A 21555-nucleotide genomic window follows, 5' to 3' on the forward strand; every position below is an offset into this window, starting at 1 on the left:
CATCTTCCAGTTGGAGAGCATTGCAGCTGAAGAGGAATAGGCATCAATGTGCCCGGAAAGGATCAATTAATAAAACCCCAGAAGGGAAATCAAAACAGAAAATGTTCAGCAGCAAAGGGGTCAAGGAGGATATCAACCTGAACCATTTCTCAGCTTCTCTCGCCACCTGACCACCAGAGACTTTACTGCGTTTTTCATTTTTAGTTTAGATTTTCCAGTATTTTGCTTTAATTTTAATGGTCGTTGTTAAATTTCTAACCACAAATATTGAGATAAAGCAAGGGGCTGGTTTAGCTCACTCAGCTAAATCGCTGGCTTTTAAAGCAGACCATGCAGGCCAGCAGCAAGGTTCGATTCCCGTACCAGCCTCCCCGAACAGGCGCCGGAATGTGGCGACTAGGAGCTTTTCACAGTAACTTCATTGAAGCCTACTCGTGACAATAAGCGATTTTCATTTTTCAGTAACTGTACATCGAAAGGCAACTCAAACCCAAAACGTCCCAATGAAGAGCATCTGCCTGAAGTATTATCTTGTCATGTTCATATACAGGTGCACTGCTACTCCCAGTAAACTGCGTTTCCAACAGTTGCCAGGCATTTCCTTTCTTTTGCAGACAGGAACTGGTTAATGAGGATCACTTAATCTGGCACAGCCACAGCTGCTTACTTCAGTCCCTTACAGCCAGCGTGCTTCTTTCACTCCCCCTTGCTGCCTCTGAAGCTGCCAGCCGTATCTCTCTGCTGACTACGCTATAGCCTCTCATCCCACCCAGCTTGTCTGCGCGTTCCTTAGTCGGTAATTACCATTAGAGGACTGAGCTCGCTTTTGTTCAGTCACCGAGTACACATGATCGGCAGTGAGGATTCCTCTGAGCCAGAGCCAATACATGACAGCGGAAAGCCTCCAAATGGAAATCAGAACAGAATTAAACTGAGAGACAGACTGAAAGGAGGGAAAGGAAAAGGGGAAAGAAATGAGAAAAGAATGTATATATAGCTGAATAAAATTTTAATATAAAGTGAGAAAGAGAACCAGCAATTAAATGGAAAATTAAACGAGAATTAAACACAAGCAATAATTAAACACAAGCAATAAAGGTTCAGTGGTTGAATCGTTCTCTCTAGCTTTCATTAACACACTAAAATAGAACAAAGTAAATCTTTTTTTAAAATAAATTTAGAGTACCCAATTCATTTTCCAATTAAGGGGCAATTTAGCGTGGCCAATCCACCTACTCTGCACATCTTTGGGTTGTGGGGGCGAAACCCACGTAAACACGGGGAGAATGTGCAAACTCCACACGGACAGTGACCCAGAGCCGGGATCGAACCTGGGACCTCAGCGCCGTGAGGCCGCAGGGCTAACCCACTGTGCCACCGTGCTGCCCCAGAACAAAGTAAATCTGAGTTCTGACCTGAAATGTTAACTCTATTTTCTCTGTTTACAGATGTTGCCTGACCTGCTGAGTATTCTCTGTACTTTTTGCTTTTAAATCCAAGACTGAATTTATATTAACAACTAAAAGGTTTCTATCAAGGGTTCAAAACACCAGGGCAAATATATCAATTGGAGGACAAGGCTAAGGCCGTGGCGATCATAGATAACGACACATTACTTAGCACTGAAATAATGGGCTGAATGGCCTGCGTTCTAGTTCCCACTTCAACAGTTAAATTGTACGAGTCATCTTCGTAACAAATTGCAGTAAAGCACAATTAAAGTAGGTTTGAGTTAATAGTTACAAATGCTGCATAATGTAGCGGGGAAATAATTGAGAGAATGCATTTGTAGAAAAAATTCTGGATCATTATTCTGGAGACAATAATTATTCTTGATTAATAAGGGGATCAGGGGTTATGGGGAGAAGGCAGGAGAATGGGGATGAGAAACATATCAGCCATGATTGAATGGCGGAGCTGACTCGATGGGCCGAGTGGCCGAATTCTGCTTCTATGTCTTATGGAGAGGACAGTAACAAACTTGCACTTTGGAATGTGTGTTCACCCAGTGAAGCTCATTATACGGATGTTAAACATAATAATGATTTATGACAGAAAGCCATGAGGGAGGAACCTATATCTGTGAACAGTTATGTGTTACAATATTCAGTGCCAACAGCTGAGGACATTTGTATGGAATCAGATCCTCTTGCACAACCCAAGGCATAATACATTCAGAAAATATAGTCCATAAATCATTCAGAAAACACGTTCCATAAATCGTTCAATGTCGCCTTGCTACGAAAATGCTTCATGAAAGGAAAATGATTTTGCCCATTTTGGGCAAACTTTACGGTTTGTGAAACCAACAGCCGGTACTCAGAGTGACCGTTGACAACAATATCTGATAGTATCCATTCACAAACACCTGATCACGGTTTTCTCTTTATAAACAAGCAACAGGTTTTCGACCCTCACTCTAATTCATAAAGTTAAAATACATTCACATAGTTTCTTATCTGAAAGCACATCATAAATACCCAATGTTTTTAGGGCATGGTCAGGATTATTTCTGTAAGGATCCCAGGAAATCTCCACATTGTTTTCTTGCTGATTAATGGGATCTAACTCAAATACCACACTTCTCTAATGTCATTCCTAGAATGAACTATATTTTTAATCCTGTTCATAATAGGCTCTGGGGAAAGGCAGACGAAAGGTGACTCAGTCGGTGAGAGCTGTTGTTTGGACTTTTCAAAAATAGATTTAGAGTACCCGATTTTTTTTTCCAATTAAGGAGCAATTTATCTTGGCCAATCCACCTAACCTGCACATCTTTCTCGGGTTGTGGGGGTGAGACCGATGCAGACACGGAGAGAATGTGCAAACTCCACACGGACAGAGACCCGGGTCCTCAGCGCCGTGAGGCAGCAGTGTTAACCACCGTGACGCCCTGTTGTTTGGACCTTCGCTGACAATGTTTTATTTGCTCAAAAAGATGCAAAATAAAAAGTTCAGCAGTGGTCCAGTAAAGCATGAGAACCTGCTGCATGGCACCAGAGAGATAAACACCTTCTACAATGTGGAAGACAGCAGTGCCGAAATCCTAGTCAAGACACCTGTGTGTCAAGACCACCGCAGTTTTCACTGCTTGGCATGGGAATGCTGAATCCCAGTATTGGGATGGACCATGGGAAACCAATTGTTTGAGAGTTTGACGTCGCTTGAGCGGCCACAGACAGTTCAATAACAGCTTTCGTAATTACTCCATTCAAATGATAGCCATGCAATGATTGGGTTAAATCAACGTCTGCACAAATATTGCTGTGTTAAGGAAGAATTAAGGAATTCCCCGAGCTCAGAGCAGTGTACAGGTTTTATGTATTGCATTGACCAATGTGACAGTACCTGGCACAGGGAGCACATGGAGATTGCCCTTCTAACTAAAGTATGATTGGTATTACTATTACGCTGTGATACTACTTCTCGGACATTAGCCTGTGTCGCATCTTACACGTATTGAATAAAATATAACCACTGTCACCAATAAGAAAATAGAGGATAAGGAGTTATCTGACTGCCAATAACCCAAATTCCAACAGGTTACCGATACCTAGAAAACACTCATTGTCTTTCCTTTTTTTTAAAAGTTTAGAGTACCCAATTATTTTTTCCAATTAATGGGCAATTTAGCGTGGCCAATCCACCTACCCTGCACATTTTTGGGTTGTGGGGGTGAAACCCACGCAAACACGGGGAGAATGTGCAAACTCCGCACGGACAGTGACCCAGGGCCGGGATTCGAACCCGGGTCCTCAGCGCCGTAGGCAGCAATGCCAACCACTGTGCCACCGTGCTGCCCTTCATTGTCTTTCCTTGACTAATATTCAGTTCGCATCCAACTATGGCCGGGATTCTCCCCTACCTGGCGGGAGGGTCCCGGCGTGTCGGAGTGGCGTGAACCACTCCGGCGTCGGGCCGCCCCAAAGGTGCGGAGACGGGGCCAAGCCCTCACATTGAGGGGCTCATTGAGGGGCTAGGCCCACGCCGGAGTGGTTCCCACTCCGCCGGCTGGCGTGAACGGCCTTTGGCGCTACGCCAGCCGGGGCCGAAAGGACTTTGTCGGCCGGTGTAAGTCCGCGCATGCGTCAGAGTGTCAGCGGGTGCTGATGCCATCCCCGCGCATGCGCAGTGGTCTCTTCTGTCTCCAGCATGGTGGCCATGGCGAAGGCTGAAGAGAAAGAGTGCCCCCACGGCACAGGCCCGCCCGCCGATCTGTGGGCCCCGATCATGGGCCAGGCCACCGTGGGGGCACCCCCCACCCCCCCCCCCCCCGGGGTCAGATCGGCCCTCGCCCCCCCCCCCCCCCCCCCCCAGTGCCCACCCGCGTCGCCAATCCCGCCGGTCAGGTAGGTGGTTTAATCCACGCCGGCAGGAGAGGCTTGTCAGCGGCAGGACTTCAGCCCATCGCAGGCCGGAGAATCACCGCGGGGGGGCCGGCGCGGGGGGCCCACCAACTGGCGCGGCGCGATTCCCGCCCCCGCCAAATCTCGGGGGTGGAGAATTCGGGACATGGCGGGGCGGGACTGACGCCAGCCCCGGGCGATTCTCTGACCCGACGGGGGGTCGGAGAATCCCGCCCTATATCTTTGACACCAGTATAGCACCCCAAATATTCAACAGTATGTAAACAGTTTCTAAACCATCATGAATATAAACATGGGCATCACTGCTATTTTTTAAATTATAGATAGGATTTAATTATTCAATAACACAACAATTAGCACAGCTCCTAATCGCACCTCAATTCCAGTAACTGGGTCCAGTGATGTTATCAACAAATCAATCATTGCTGTTGATCAGAATATTTACCAAGGATACAAATACATTTCCAACTGATATTTTCTGCTTAAAGAAATTTGCGTCTTGATTTTCTTTTCTTCTTTTTTACAAATTTAGAATACCCAATTCATTTTTTCCAATTAAGGGGCAATTTAGCGTGGCCAATCCACTGACCCTGCATATCTTTGGGTTGTGGGGGGCGAAACCCACGCTAACACGGGGAGAATGTGCAAACTCCACACGGACAATGACCCAGAGCCGGGATCAAACCTGGGACCTCGGCGCCGTGAGGCCGCAGGTCTAACCACTGCGCCACCGTGCTGCCCTTTTGTCTTGATTTTTAACGATGATCGTTATTAGGGTGAAACGTTTGCTGAAGAACTTATGAAACCAACAGTTGGAAGCAGATCAGAAAAGATGAGAGGCAGGAGGTGACATCAGGAAGATCAATCGAAAGCCACTGAGAAGACAAACTGAAAGAACGGCTGAGAGGTGGAGGGGGCAGTGAAGAAACAGGAAGGAAAAGTTGGAGGGGGATTAGGCAGGAATAGAAAAAGAAACCCCAGGAGATTTAAGGATTGACAAGTGAAGGAGAAAAATACAGTCAGACTTGAACATGGAAACCAGGGGAAAACAAACAAAGGAACTGGGGCTCATAAAGTACCTTGAACAACCTCAACATGTCCCAGAACGCTGTACCACCAATGAAGAATTTCTGAAGCATACTCACTGTTGTAATGTCAAAAACGCAGCAGCCAATTTGCGTACAGCAAGTTCCAACGAACAGCAATGAGATAATGGCCAAATAATGGGTTTTGGTCATGATAGCGGAAGGATAACTATTGATTGGGATGCTTGAAATAGTGGAGCAGGGGCAGCAAGGTGGCGCAGTGGTTAGCATTGCTGCCTACGGCGCTGAGGACTCGGGTTCAAATCTCGGCCCTGGGTCACTGTCCGTGTGGAGCTTGCACATTCTCCCCGTGTCTGCGTGGGTTTCACCCCCACAACGCACAATGTGCAGGATAGGTAGATTGGCCACTCTAAATTGCCCCTTAATTGGAAAAAATAATTGGGTACTCTAAATTTAAGAAAGAAAAAAAAAGAAATAGTGGAGCAGGGTAGCACGGTGGCACGGTGGCCAGCTCCAAGGTCCCAGGTCACTGTCTTTGTGGAGTTTGCACATTTTCTCCGTGTCTGTGTGGGTCTCACCCCAACAACCCAAAGTTGTGCAGGGTAGTGGTTGGCCACGCTAAATTGCCCCTTAATTTGAAATTTAAAAAAAAAAGAAATAGTGGAGTTGGGAGGGGGAGTGAAGGTCTTTTACTCCCACCTGAGAGGGCAAATTAATGTCTCGTCCAAAAGATGCCATATCACCATTCCCTCAGTCCTGCACAAAGATTATCAGTTTCAGTTATGTATTCAAGTCGCTGGAGTGGGATGTGAAATCACAACGTTCTGCTTCAGAGGACTAAGGGATACCAATGGAGTCAAAGTTGTCAAGTCAAAGGTTCCCCTATCCTCCTGAGCTGCGGGGTAGAAGATGCTGAGAAAAGCGAGGGGGGGGGGAGACGCTTCAACGGTATAAAGGGAGCAGAAATAAACAAACTTGGAAACACCAACGGCAATGCAATTAATAGGCTTTACTGGGCATTTTCCGAAATGGAAAGAAGGGAAGTCTCATTTTTGGTCTCCAGAATGTTCTTTTGTTTTATAGCCATCTTACCTGAGGTCTCATTCTTGGGTTCCACCTCACATAATAGTTAACCCACAGTTCCAAGTGCCGTAAACTGGCGACTGGGTAAAGCACATGGTTTTCATAATTCACATAAAATGGGTTGGTAAACTCCTCCAATTGGCTGTTTATGTAGGACCAGAGGGAGACAGTGTTTGTCTGCACTTCCTGGAACAGCAGGAACAGTATACAGCAGGGTTAGATTGCAATCTCGTCTTGTTCAACATTACAGCATGTACAAATCAACACTTCAAATTTCAATATCACGAACGTTAATTCTCACTATAGATGGAAAAGATTGGAGCTGTGAAATTCTTCACTATCTGCACTTTACATTCTAAAGCAAGTCGCACAGCAATAATGTCCTTCGGTTTAGTTTATCATCTCAGCAAATTGTTCGATGACAGCATTGGCAAAAGTGAGAGCCCAGATTTATTAATTGTTGAAAGACATTCATCTTTATTCAAATAACAATAACCCTCCTGCTGCGTACGTTGTTTGTCACCAGTAATAACGTAAATAGCACGGAGACTCTGGAAACTGTGTTCCAACGGTGTCTGTCAGTAAATATCTTACAAACATTCAGAGGCTTGGCGATATCAGACTCTTCACATACCTCCTTCACTCTTTGTTGTTCACAATTATAAAGGAATGTCCCAAACAAACAGCTGTACAGATGGTCTAGGATGGTCAACAGGAAGAGCTCATTGAACTCGAAGGCTGCAGGAAACTAGAGGTAGAAGTGATAAGACATACAAGATGTAAGAAAGGGATCAGAAAACAATTTCTAAACTTTAGCATTGCTCAGGCAGAGTGGTGATATGAGGTGTAGGAACTCAGACACTGAGCTATGGAATGGTTAGTGTCTGATTTCTGTTCACCATTTTCCTTTACGATGTGTTCCCACCCTCAACGTTACCTATTTGATGGTTTGGAGGGGCGGGGGGAGGGCGAGAAAAAGAGAGAAAAAGACACAGACAAGAGGCAGAATCTTCCATTTGCTCACTGGCTGCCTGAAGAAGTTGAGAGCCAACCATGTTGACTCTGAACAGGACGGTCGTCACATCCTCTACCCATCAGGCAGCTCAGTGGACAGTGGTGAGACTTCCTCACGACTGAGGACGTTGCCAAGAGGCCAGCATCAGCAGAGGCTGCTGCCAGAACAAAAGCCCCCAGAGTCCCAGGATCACAGAGCCACCCCAAGAACAGGCAAGAGCTGTTGGAGGCAAGGGGGGGATCATGGCAGGATGTAGGGGGGGGGGGGGGGTCCTACACCGGTCCGGACTTCAATAGCGGAGGATGCTTCCCGAAGCTCAATGCCAGGAAGGCCATCTTCTGAATACTCATTATAAGCTGCCTGCCGGTATTCATCCCCCCCCCACCCTGGATCAATAGGTCACATCACCGTCACATTAGGCCGACGTGTTTCACAGGGGAATATATGTGACACGCACCTGGCGAGCAGCACTTTGTTCATGGTTTCATGGTTTGTACACCTTCCTTTCATCGTGCAGAACTTGCGGCACCTCGACAGTGGCAGGCTTCGCCGGCACACATTGCTCTCAGGGAGGTATCAAATACAAGGCTCTACCTACCAGACCAGTGGCAAGGCAGGATGCTGTCAGAGGGGTCACAGGGTAAGGCCTCCACTGGGAAAAGGGCAAATGTGGGCAGAGAATGTGGAAGGTTCCAAAGGGCCAGGAAGCGGTGAAAGTGACAAAGGGTGCACTCTGACACATGGGGAGTGGGGGTTAGAAGCTCCTTCAGGGCCAGAGTGGGAAGAATGTCTTAGAGAGGATCGTAAGCAAGTTGAGGCCAGAATTGACTCACATTTCCCACATTCTCCAGGAATTGGCACGTTAAGGCACTGGGAGGCCATTGCCACTGGCTCTGAACATCACCACCTCGATCCAATGTTTTTCCCACATGCACATAATTATTGAGGTGCTTAACAGACACAAAAACCCCCAGTGAAACCAGCAGGAAAAAGACAGATTTTCACATCCGCTCCTGTACTTGGAGCACAGATAGGAAATTCTCACCTAGAGTTAGAGAGTGAACAGTCAGATCCAGGCAGTGGAAGGGAGACCGAGATATGGGGCAAAGGAGAGGGGGTGGAGATGGATCAAGGCCACAGAAGGGCAGCCAGGCAGAATGGAAGAGCCAAGATGAATGAATCACCGAGACCTCTCTTGTGCATTACCTACTGGCCAGTTAGAAAACAACACTGACAGAAGTCCGGAATGGATTGTGCTGCGCGCTTGCTTGGCTTGGGGAATGGATGATACGATTCCGATCCTTTACCACGACTGTAGAAAGGTTGATATGTTTTATGTTCTAGGGACTGTTTTCTCTTATTGTTTCTGAAAAGATAATCAACTGTTTCAGTTTGCATTGACTCCAAACGAACACAAAAGTATTTTCTTTGCTAAAGCTACAATCTTTGCATGAAAATAAACTCTTGTGACTTTGTGTGTCCATCTATTTTTATTTTGAAGGCCGAATTTTAATATTCTTGTTACAGCTGCAGTTTACAACATCAGAGCAGACTTGGCAATTTGCTCTTCTGTCTAAAATAAGCATAGCGGAGGTGATGACGTTGTCATTGGACTGGTGATCCAGAAGCCCGATTTAGAAAATGGTGGAAATTGATTCCAATAAATATCTAGAATTAAAATCGAAGGACGACCATGAAACCATTGTCGATCACTGTAAAAACGCAGCTGGTTCACTAAATGTTTTGGGGAAAGAAATCTGCAGTCTACATCTGGTCTGCCCTACATGTGATTGACTCAGTTGTATCAGAAACGCTACAAAGTCCAAAAGGTCCAGATCATCCAGCATTGAGCTAGGCACGCAAAACGACAACAGCCCTGTTAACCCTGCAATGTCCTCTGGGACTTGGGGGACAGACTAGTCAAGCAACACCCTGACACAGTCAAACTCATGGGCTGGGATTCTCCAACCGCGCGCTGGGAAAATCGCGCCACACCCCCCCAACTCGCCGATTCTCGGACACCCATGGGATCATCGCCGTGCTGGTTGGGGGCCATTGAAAGCGCCCCCGCCCCCCCCCCCCCGGCGATTCTCCTGGCCTCAACGGGCCGAGTGCCCGCCGAGTTCGGCCAAGTCCCGCCGGCGTGGGTTATGTATGGTCCCACCCGGCGGGACCTCGGAGTTCTGTCTGTGAGGGCCATCCTGGTTGGGGGGGTCCAACCCCAGGGGGGGCTTCCATGGTGGCCTGGCACGCGATCGGGGCCTACCGATCAGCGGGCGGGCTAGTTCCAATGGGGCCTATGTTCTTCCGCGCCGGGCCCCTGTAGGGCCCTGCCATATTGCCCGGGGGCCAGCATGGAGACGGGAACCCACGCTCATGCGCGAACTCATGTCGGCCGTGGCGTGCAGGCGCTGACTCGCTCCGGCCGTGGCGCTCCAGCTTTCGGGCGTAGGAGTTGCGGACACGTCTCCGCCGCCGTACTAGCCCCCTAGGAAGGGGTGGATACCTGCCCGTTGACGCCGGAGTGGCTCACGCCGCTTTTCACGCCGGCCTCCTTCACTGACCTGCCTGCCACAGATGTATCTGTCCATGACAGTATCGGTAGGAGCGACCACCTCACAGTCCTTGTGGAGACAAAATCCCGTCTTTACATGAAGGATACCCTCATCGTGTTGTGTGGCACTACCACCGTGCTAAATGGGATAGATTCAGAACAGTACAATACTGGGCATCCATGAGGCACTGTGGGCCATCTGCAGCTGCAGAATTGTACTCAACCGCAATCTGTAACCTCATGATGGTCCCCCCACTCTTCCATTACCACCAAGCCAGGGGTTGAACCCTGGTTCAAAGAAGAGAACGGAAACAGAATCAGGAATGCTGAAAAACATGGACAAAGAGCTGAACTCGAGAGGTGAGGTGAGAGTGACTACCCTCGACAACAAGGCAGCATTTGAACGATTATGGCATCAAATAGCCCTAGCAAAGTCATGGGAATCAGGGGGAAAACTCTCCATTGGTTGGAGTCATACCTGGCACAAAAGGTAATGGTTGTGGGTATTGGAGGTCAGTCATCTCAGCTCCAAGACACCAGTGCAGGAGTTCCTCAGGGTTGTGTCCTAGACCCAACCATCTTCAGCTGCTTCATCAGTGACCTTCCTTCCAACATAAGGTCAGATTGGGATGTTTACAGATGACTGCACAATGTTCAGCACCATTCATGACCCCTCAGGCACTGAAGCAGTCCACATGCAAATACAGCAAGGCCTGGACAATATCCAGGCTTGGACTGACAAGTGGCAAGTAACATCCATGCCACACAAGTGTGAAGCAATGACCATCTCCAATAAGAGGGAATCAAACCATCGCCATTCAATGACATTACCCACTATCAACATCCTGGCGATCACCACTGACGTGAAACTGAACTGGACTAGCCATATAAATACTGTGGCTACAAGCACAGGTCTGAGGCTAGGAATCGTGCAGTGGGTAACTCACAAAGCCTGTCCACCATCTACAAGGCACAAGTCAGGGGTGTAATGGAACACTCCCCACTGGCCTGGATGTGCTCAGCTCCAAAAAACTCAAGAGACTCAACACCATCCAGGACAATGCAATCCACTTCATTGGCATCCCTTCTACAAACATCCAATACCTCCGCCACGGCCACAGAGTGCCAGCCTGTGTAGCATCTACAAGATGCACTGCAGGAACTCACCAAGGCTCCTTAGGCAGCACCTTCCAAACCCACGTCACTACTGTCTAAAACAGTAATTTTCAAAGTCGGAGTCGCAACCCGCGGGTGGGTTGTGGAAGGGTGTCGGGAGGGTCGTGGAGGCATCCAACTTGCCGTTCCCGATCATGGGAATTAATGTGCAACAGCCGCAGCAACCGGCTTTTAATAATGACAGCCGTGACCGGCTTTCAGAATGCGGGCACGCTGCGCACGCGTGCCCGCTCATCAGTGCGCATCAGTGCCCGGAGCCCATTGAGAAACACTGCCTCCTCCTGAGAATATTTTTCTTTAAATTCAATGCCGTCTTCCTGCCTGAAGCGAGGAAGAGAGCAGATCATGCGCCCCGAACACTGATGTCACGTGCTCTGGGCGTGATTGCAATTCCTTTATTTTGTCAGCAGCAAACAAGTAACAGGACTGTCAAATTTAAAATGGATCGTATTGTAATAAGGAAGCGAGGGCCAGAGACACAAACAGGCCAGGATCTCACAACTAAACCTCCTGGAGAGAGCGGCTCAGGAGAATCCACAGCAGGACAGGGCAGTGCTGGTGTGAGCAGCCCAGGAGAATCCACAGCAGGACAGAGCAGTGCTGGTGTGAGCGGCTCAGGAGCGTCCACAGCAGGACAGGGCAGTGCTGGTGTGAGCGGCTCAGGAGAATCCACAGCAGGACAAAGCAGTGCTGGTGTGAGCGGCTCAGGAGCGTCCACAGCAGGACAGAGCAGTGCTGGTGTGAGCGGCTCAGGAGAGTCCACAGCAGGACAGAGCAGTGCTGGTGTGAGCTCCAGGACCTCAGATGAACAACCCATACAGAAATGTAACATTGAATGACAAAGCAAGTGAGATTGTGAGGAACAAGCAGGCTCACCTGTCGTATTAAAGGTAAGCAGAAATGGTGGGTCACGAAGTTCGGGCGGCATGGGTCATGACGGTCAGCCGGCGTGGGTCACGAACATCGGCTTACATGGGTCGCGGAAGTCGGCTGGCGTGAGTACCAAAGGTTGGCCAGTTGGGAAAAATGGGTCATCAGAATAAAGTTTGAAAAACACTAGTCTAGAAGGACAAGTGCAGCAGATATGTGGAAACACCACCACCTGGACGTTACCCTGCACGTCACTCACCATCCTGACATGGAAATATATCGTCGTTCCTTCATTGTCGCTGGGGCAAAATCCTGGAACTCCCTCCCTAATGGCACAGTGGGGGTACCTGCACCACAACGACTGCAGCAGTTCAAGAAAGTAGCTCAGCATCACCTTCCCAAGGGCAATTAGGAATGCCCGCATCCCATAAAAATGACATTTTAAAACACACTGAAACAAACAGAGAATGTTGGAAAATCTCAGCAGGTCGGGCAGCATCTGTCAGGAGAGACAACGCACTCGAGTCCGTTCGGCTGCTCACCCGCGAAGATTTTCCGACCTGCTGAGTTTCCCCAGCATTCTCTGTTTCCTCTTCAGTCTCATAGGACTCAATAAGAAAATGGGGGAATGCTGATTAGCCACAATACATCAGGAATTATTACATTCTGCCTGACAGGTCAAAAAAAGCCCCCTTGATACTGGGGTGCAGGTTTGATGATTTCTTGTAAAAAGGACATCAAGATCAAAGTGTATATGTCGTACAACTACCAGGAATTAGACACCACGGTTATCTGGAGGCTCAGGAAGCTGGGGTTATTTTCAGTAGAGCAGGGAAAGCCAAGGAGATTTAACTAAGATTTTCTTTGAAGAAAATCATCAGGATACGGCAAGACCATTTGCTCTGGTTGGGGAATCGATAACAAGTGGTCATTCATTTCAAATAGTCACTGAGAGAATAAAAAGAAAAATGAGCAGAAATCGCTTCAAGGAGCAAGTGAAGTTCAGACCACTGGATCATTTCCGGGAAAGTGGGTGAATCTTTATAGTAGAGGATGGTAAAGGGCGATAGAGAGAAGACAGGGCAGTGGGATTAGCTTCACATCACTGTAGCACAATTGGCACAGGGACAATAACAGTACTCTGGACATGGGATGCAAGCTTGTGGAGCTGACAGGGGTCTCCGTTGCAAACTGCAGAGCCGGTGAGACCCCCACATCGCCTCTTTTCGAGAAGGCCCACCGCATCTTGTGCTATTGGGGCACTTATCATGGCCAGTGGAAGGCCTTCCCCCAGGAAGAAAGACCCCTGGGCAAAAGTCCCATCTCATAATATTCTTTATTAGTGTCACAAGTAGGCTTACATTAACACTGCAATGAAGTTACTGTGAAAAAACCCTAGTCGCCACACTCTGGCCCCAGGTCGGATAGCTGAGGGAGAATTCAGAATGTCCAAATTACCTAACAGCGCATCTTTTGTGACTTGTGGGAGGAAACCATAACACCCGGAGGAAATCCACGCAGACACGGGGAGAACTCTGCACTGAGAGCTCCCAGCTAATTAGAGCCTCTTCGCCAAGTGGCTGCTGCCGACTACACCCAACCGAGGTCTTGGATTGATGAGGGACCCATGTGGGCGAGGAGGGTTGGGGTTGTTCAGCAATAAGAGCGGAGGGGCGGGGGCTTTCAGCAGGCCTGCTGATGCAGGTTCCTCGATCAGGCACTGAATGCCTTTAAACAAAGGACTCCCTCCTTCCGGGAACCCTAGGGAAACCCTAGGGGTTGCTGGCCATACTCCCCACATGGCGAGCACCTCGCCCGCCGCTAGGTTAATACCAGTGGCAGTGGGTTGAGCCCCTTAAGTGAGCAGGCTCCCCACCCATCACACTTCTGCCATCAAACCTGCCATCGGCGTGGGCACATGGTTCCACCCATGGCTTCAGTGGAAAAAAGGTCATATAATTATAACTTGATTAATGAAAAAAGGCCTCATTTCTATTCAATCATTCACAGATCACGTAGTACAGTGGTTACCACTGTTGCTTCACAGCGCCAGGGTCCCAGGTTAGATTTCCGGCTTGGGTCACTCTGTGCGGAGTCTGCACGTTCTCCCTGTGTCTGCGTGGGTTTCCTCCGGGTGCTCCGGTTTCCTTCCATATGCCCCGAAAGACATGCTTGTTAAATTAATTTGGACATTCTGAATTCTCCCTTGTTGTACCCAAACAGGCACCGGAGTGTGCCAATTAGGGGATTGTCACAGTAACTTCATTGCAGTGTTAATGTAAGCCTACTTGTGACAATAATAAATAAAGATTTTAAGGTTGACTGGAGCCTTAAAATGGGCAACTCTACAATATGGAGTTTCACATCTAGTATTCCTGATTAAAATAGATTCTACAGCTTGCATTACGTAACAATTGAAGAACTCTGAATTTACCTGTGCAGGAAGCTAGAAAGGGTACGCAAAAAAAATGACATACAAGGAAAACAGAAAAGAATGGAGGCATTTACTCGTCCTCCGAGGGAATTTAATCGGCATTTTAAAAAGAGCACTGTAAAGCCTGCAGCCACCCACAGGTGGCTGAAATACGATTCAAAGAAACACTGCCATTGAAAAGAATGAGTGTTTGAGAAACAAGATCCTCACAATGCACCAGTGATAGCTCAGCTACTATGTCGTGCTAGAAAGAAAGATTTGCACTTATATATTGCCTTTCACCACCTCAGGACCTTCCAAAACACCTTACGGTATTTGTGAAGTGGAGATGCCGGCACTGGACTGGGGTGGGCACAGTAAGAAGTCTTACAACACCAGATTAAAGTCCAAGTAAAAGTTTGTTTTGAATCACTAGCTTTCGGAGCGCAGCTCCTTCCTCAGGTGAATAATTTTTGAAGTTACTGTTGTAATGTAGGAAATGTGAGAGCCCAGCATGGAAAGCTCCCACAAACAGGAATGGGACAAAATGAATGGACAATCTGTTGTTTCGGAATTGCTACTACTGAAGGCAGTACGTGTGAAGGTACACATACTGCTATTACTTGATACTAACAAATCAACTGCTGCAGTTGTCCAAAGAAAACTCCTACCTGCTTTGTCATTTGCCACACACAGTCAATGAACTGAAGGAAGATGGGCGATCGGTCAGCATCGGCGTGGTTCTCGTCACCATGCCCTATTCTCTGGACAAGGAAGAAAGACTTGTATTTATAGAACACTGCACAACCTCAGAACACCCCAAAGCACTTCACAGTCAATTAAATACAACTCAAGCATAGTCACTGGTGTTGTAAGAAATGCAGCTACTAAACTATACCACAAACAGCAGATAATGACCAGATAATTGTGTTTGGTGATGTTGATTGAGGGATAAATATTGTCCAGTGATAACGTCCCCTGTTTCTATTTGAAATACTGCCATGGGAACTTTTACACCCACCTGAGGGAGACAAGGCCATCTAACGTCTCACCTGAAAGATGATACTTCTGACATTGCAACAGACCCTCAGTACTCCACTGGAGTGTCAGTCTACATTGCGTGCTCAAGTCTTTGGAGTGAGACTTCAACCCAATTCTAGATTTGTAAAATTCACACGCTTTAAATGACAAAATCAGCAAAGTGAGTCAGGCTCGCTTGCTCCTAACTGTGTTATTGTCCTCTAGTTACTTACGACTGCAAATCTGTGTCCAAAACTTAGCCACTCCTTTTCAATCAGCACTTCAAACCCCTTGATGGTTCGGTAGTAGCTGTCGAGGATCAGCATGGTCAGAGATGTCAGCTGTGATGTCCGATCCCAGCCATCACTGCAGTGGACCACAACTGAGGTTTTTGCAGATTCAATCTTGTCCGCTATGCGAACTGCTCCGGCTAGAAGGATCTGGGAGAGAACAGAGGACAGCCCGTTAACGAAAGATGTGCCAAGGCCAAGACTGCACTGAAGGGAAGACCTTAGCAAAAATTGATTAAAATAGTTGTATTTCCATCGCTCCTAATTAAGTCCATTAGTGATGATCTGTTTTTGGTGGGATTGGCTGCAGGGTGGGGGAGGCACCAGTAGGACTCCACGTCATTTTTTTGAAGAGTGCTTTGGGATCTTTTATGGCTACGCAAGCAGGCAAATGGATTTCAGTTTAATTTCCCATCCAAAAGACTCTGACAATGCAGCACTCTCTCGGCATTTTTACGCCCCCCTGGCGCCCCCCGCTCTGAAAAATCGTTTCACGGCGAACGGCGATTCTCCGAGCCCGATGGGCCGAGCGGCCGGCCCTTCATGCCCGTTTCAACACGGCAGCAACCACATCTGGTCACTGCATTCGTGAAACGGGCGGCAGATGCCCGTTTGGTGCATCTAGGGGCCCGATTGGGATGGGAGCACCACGACTGTGGTCGGGAAGGGACAGGCCCGCGATCGGTGCCCACCGATCGTCGGGCCAGCGTCCAAAACGGACGCACTCTTTCCCCTCCGCCGCCCGTCAAGGTCAAGCTGCCACGTCTTGCCGGGCGGCTGAGGAGAAAGACGGCCACCGCGCATGCGCAGGTTCGTGCCGTCTGCGCCATGAAGTCATCCGCGCATGCGCGGGTTAGAACCGGCAACCTGCGCATGCGCGGATGACTTCACAAATGCGCCGGATGTGCGTCATTCTCGGCACGACGAGGTCGCTGCCGAGAAAGACGTAGGCCCGCTCCTAGCCCCCCTGGGTAGGGGTGAATTAGGTGCGGGGAGCGGGCTCCGAGGCCGCCGTGAACCTCGGCCGAGTCCCAGGGTCCCAGGTTCGATTCCATGCTGGGTCACTGTCTGTGCGGAGTCTGCACGTTCTCCCCGTGTCTGCGTGGGTTTCCTCCGGGTGCTCCGGTTTCCTCCCACAGTCCAAAGACTTGCAGGTTGGGTGGACTGGCCATGCTAAATTGCCCTTAGTGTCCAAAAAAGGTTAGGAGGGATTATTGGGATAGGGTGGAAGTGGGTCGGTGCAGACTCGATGGGCCGAATGGCATCCTTCTGCACTGTATGTTCTATGTTTTGCCGGAGCCCAGGGGTTTCCCGACGGCGTGGGGCTGCCCCACAGTGAGAAACCCCATTGACCGGCCGGCGTAACGGAGAATCCCGCCGGTGGGTCGGGGCAGAAATGTGGTGCGGTGGGGCGGAGAATCCAGCCCGTTAAATTTAAAAGACATTTACTTAATGCTTCAGAATATTCATATAATTTTTGCTAAGCAAGGGTTTACACTGCTCTCACAAGGAGGCATTGCTGGAAGGATGGGCTTTCATCCCAGAGATCTCTATGGTTATAGGGTATCACTGTTGATGATAAATATTCTAATAGGAATTATCAGTATATATTTAAACTTTGCAGCTAGGGCCATTAGTACCTATTCTCAGTGGAAAGGTTAGGGTGTTACACTCAGTGGGGCAATTTGACCCAAGCCTATGTTTATACCCTTGATAGAATCGATATTCTGAACCCTTATGTTGTGTATGTCAAAGTTGCTCAGAGCAGCACAGTGCAGTCACAGCACTGACTGGGGCCAATTACAACTCTCAAAAGCAATCTCTCCACTTTGAAAGAAGGTAATCCAATGAGCGATGGTCAAGATAAAATAGTGACCCCGTGACCTCCTTTTAGAGCCAAATCATCTTTTAAAGAATGGAGCACAGAAAAAGAGAGACAGAAGTCCCAATTTCCCATGTACACGTCTGAATGTTTCTGCCAAAGGGCAGCATTTGGAAATTCAGGAAGGTGCGTGCAGGCTGAGAATCTCATTCCCTCAAGAAAAGTTAAAAGTACAAGGGAAGGGAAATAATTAGAATTACAGGAAGAGAAAGGGTTTAATCTTTAACGTCAAAGATTCAACTGTGAAAATTTAGAGCATTAAAAGATTAGTCTCAATTGTAAGACTTTCCAATGACAAAATTATGATGTCCATCAGAATTTAGACCCAAGATCTTCTCCCTTCAAACCTACAACTTCCAGTTCAAGACACCAACAATTGCAGTATATTGCTGTTGGAAAGGTCTTTCAGACTGATATCTACTTGGGAGTCAAAGACGACAATTCAATTTTGGGATCCAATTACCTCGGGAAACTAGGTTTCTCTTAAGACAGGTTGACCCTGCCTGAAGCGCAGTCAATTGAAAGGTGGGGTTCTAACCTCCTCTGCCCCAGAGGCATCCTTTATTCTATATTAATTATTGCAGATGCCCCTTAAAGCTGCTATCCCTCCACCCCAGCTGGGTAAACAATCTTTTTGCCTATCTTTACACATTTAACACAGAAGGGGCAGAACTTTCAGTGGACAAGGGGATTAAGAGCTCACTCAAGTTGTCTCTACATCTCCTTCTGCCCATGAGCAAGGCCACCCAATTTTCCTGCTTTGGTTGACACATTTGCCCAAGTTGAAAAGCTCTGCCGCGCGCAGCTCATTACCCAGAGAGAAGAACACAAATGTCTTCTTTGCGGATTAGGTACTCCTGAGACTTGGTTCTTCATTTTCTACGTCAGTTATAGAACTGATAAAACCAGAGGCCCCTGCATATCCCGTCTGGAGCTGAAGCACACAAATCAGTTAACTCCTTAGGCCGCAGCATCAAGATTGAATGCGTTGCCTCAGGAGAGGAAAGGTGGGGGTGGGTTGGTAGGGATTGCCTGCTCCTAATCACTGCTCTGCTGAGTTTGTTGGGGGGGTATCTGGTAGTCATGCCCCAATGTGATTCGACGGTGGCAATCCAGTGATGTTCGTCAACAAGGCGATGACACAAATGACAGTAGGTGAGCAATGCACCGGGGGAAGAGGGAGGAAGCTAGGAGGTAAAGGGGTTGCAAATTGAACATTCAGTTTTCCTACTCTAACCACAGTCAATATTACACCCCACTTCCAGTTTAAAACAATGTCCTGTAATTGTGAACGACAAATCGCGACTTCCAAGGGTTGCACAGATTGGATTGATTCAATTTTACGAGACTCCAGGAGACCAGTTACATCCAGTGGCAATAAATAGATACCGAACTCTAGGTGCCTCACCCTTATGTATTGTAACCAATGAGTTGTATCGATATTTGACAGCCACTTGGACTCATCTATCACAGGGTAAACAACATCCTTTAGTTTCCTCAGGGACTCTCTCATGACGTGGATATTATGGATTTCCAGGAAAAGAAGCTCTGCGTTTGAATAGGAAGTTTCACTCTCATAGCCTCCGCCTTTGGCCTGAAAGAAAGTGGCAATAATGCAAATATCAATGGACGAAGAAAAGCAAAAAGACACCTTCAATGTTATGTTCAATTACACTAACTTCAATGTAGGACTGCAGTAAATGAGTATGGAGTATGATTATTACAAATAGCTGAAATTCTATCTCAGTTAATTGCCCGACATGCAACATTACCCAAATGCAATGGAATCTGAATTTGCTGCATCAGCGGTTTATGGATTTCCAAGTTTCTAACCACCTTATTTTTAAAAAGTCTTTTTGCAGCCACCTTTATTACTCCCAACGCAACTTCCACAACATGCACCTTATTGGCATCTGCGACGCTGCTTTGCCGAGCGTCAAAGATGATTAACTTGTGAGATTGAGCATTGGCGTCCATTATGGTTTGTAAGTACTTCTCATCCTCCTTGCACCGCTTGTCATTCGGCCCTACCATTGGCTGGCTGCACCGAGTAATTGTCGCTTGGCTTTCCGGATGGATCCATGATAGAACCTGAAGAACAAGTAGAAAAAGAATTTACAGAATTACATTCATATTCAGTGTTTGAGGGTACTTTTTTTTCATGTATTTGATAATAATCATCTTTATTATTGTCACAAGCAGGCTGACATTATCACTGCAATGAAGTCACTGTGAAAATCCCACATTCCGGCACCTGTTCGGGTACACGGAGAGAAAATTCAGATTGTCCAATTCACCCAACAAGCACGTCTTTCGGGACTTGTGGGAGGAAACCCACGAAGTCCGGATACACGAGGGAGAATTCAGAATGTCCAATTCACTTAACCTGCACATCTTTGGTCTGTGGGAGGAAACCGGAGCACCTGGAGGAAACCAACGTAGACACGGGGAGAACATGCAGACTCCGCACAGACAGTGACCCACACCGGGAATCGAACCAGGGACCCTGGAGCTGTGAAGCAGCAGTGCTAACCACTGTGCTACCGTTCACAGGGTGGGGATTCATAGGATCAGTAGTTGGTCATTTTACCCCTCGAGCCTGTTCCATCATTCAATAAGATTACGGCTAATTTGTGAGGGCAGGGTTTAGTCAAACTGGAGTTCATGCAGGGTGGAGGGTAAGAGTTGAGTAAGCAAAATGTTTAGAGTAGTTGGCTATAGTGTGGCAAAGCCAGATAATAAAGTTTCAGAGGAGTGCAGGGCTACAGGTGGTGCAATATTGTGGCAGATGTAATTTTTGTGAGCATATTGGTTCTGATGTAAGATACTTCGCTCTCTAAGAATGAATGGGAGAAGACTTGTTCAAAGGACAGGGTAAGAAAGACAAATCTGATCGAACATACAGAGAAATAATTAATACTCCCAGGTTCAATGCACTAAATTATCACTAATTGTTACAGCGCAGAAGGCCATTTGGCCCATCGTGTCTGCGCCGGCTCTCCAGTACTTTCTGGACAATCTCCCCTTCAGTTCCAGCAAAACTTTGGCAAGGCTCAACTGATGTAAACAGACTATAATGGCACCAACAAACAGCAGCCTATTTTTAAACAGTACATTCTGTTCATTCTCACCAGCCTCAGAGAATGCGTGTGTGTGCGCATGTGTGCACGCACTTGCATGTTAAGTTAAGCTCCACTTCATGCACACAGTGCTTTCTCTGCAATGTCCAGCAGTCATTCATGCAAGGATTCAGCAGCTGGGGGCTTCCTTTACTGTGTCACCAGTCTAGAGCCACTGTGAAATAGAGAAGCCACTGGATTTTGTTTCAAGCTGACACACAGAGGAACAATGGGCAGGTCGGGGAGTGGAAAGCACACACAAAAGATACAAAAAAGTGACTATGATAAATAAAAATGTACACCTAAAAACAAAATCTCTTAACAAACAGGAAGTCTCAAAAAACTGGAGTGCGACCTTAACAGAGTGAGAGTTTAATAATAATAATTTTTATTATTGTCACAAGTAGGCTCACATTAACACTGCAATGAAGTTACTGTGATAACCTCTTAGTTGTCACATTCCGGCACCTGTTTGGGTACACAGAGGGAGAATTCAGAATGTCCAATTCACCTAACAGCACGTCTTTCGGGACTTGCGGGAGGAAACTGGAGCACCTGGAGGAAACCAACGCAGACCCATGGGGCGCGAATCTCCGCTCCCCATGCCGGGTGGGAGAATCGCGGGAGGGCCCCCTGACAAATTTCACGCCCCCTGCAATCCCCCCCCCCCCCCCCCCCCCCCCAGCTCAGAAGAATCGCCGCTCACCGTTTTTCATGGCG

The 21555-nt window shown here is 47.7% G+C and overlaps 1 protein-coding gene across 8 annotated transcripts in view; it reads right to left on the bottom strand.

Annotated features, from left to right (window-relative positions):
* The window catches only part of mtmr1b (myotubularin related protein 1b), a 78700-nt gene that overhangs the window by 15660 nt on the left and 41485 nt on the right, over positions 1-21555 (bottom strand). For all 8 annotated transcript variants that reach the window (XM_038774350.1, XM_038774348.1, XM_038774349.1 and 5 more), the window contains 6 exons: positions 19619-19807; positions 19125-19310; positions 15778-15984; positions 15196-15288; positions 7131-7244; positions 6506-6682 (listed from right to left, as the gene is read on the bottom strand). In XM_038774350.1, coding sequence (XP_038630278.1) covers positions 6506-6682; positions 7131-7244; positions 15196-15288; positions 15778-15984; positions 19125-19310; positions 19619-19807 — 966 coding nt within the window. The remainder of the gene's footprint in view (positions 1-6505; positions 6683-7130; positions 7245-15195; positions 15289-15777; positions 15985-19124; positions 19311-19618; positions 19808-21555) is intronic.

Source organism: Scyliorhinus canicula, chromosome 17, assembly GCF_902713615.1.
Source record: "Scyliorhinus canicula chromosome 17, sScyCan1.1, whole genome shotgun sequence".
Classification (NCBI taxonomy): domain Eukaryota; kingdom Metazoa; phylum Chordata; class Chondrichthyes; order Carcharhiniformes; family Scyliorhinidae; genus Scyliorhinus; species Scyliorhinus canicula.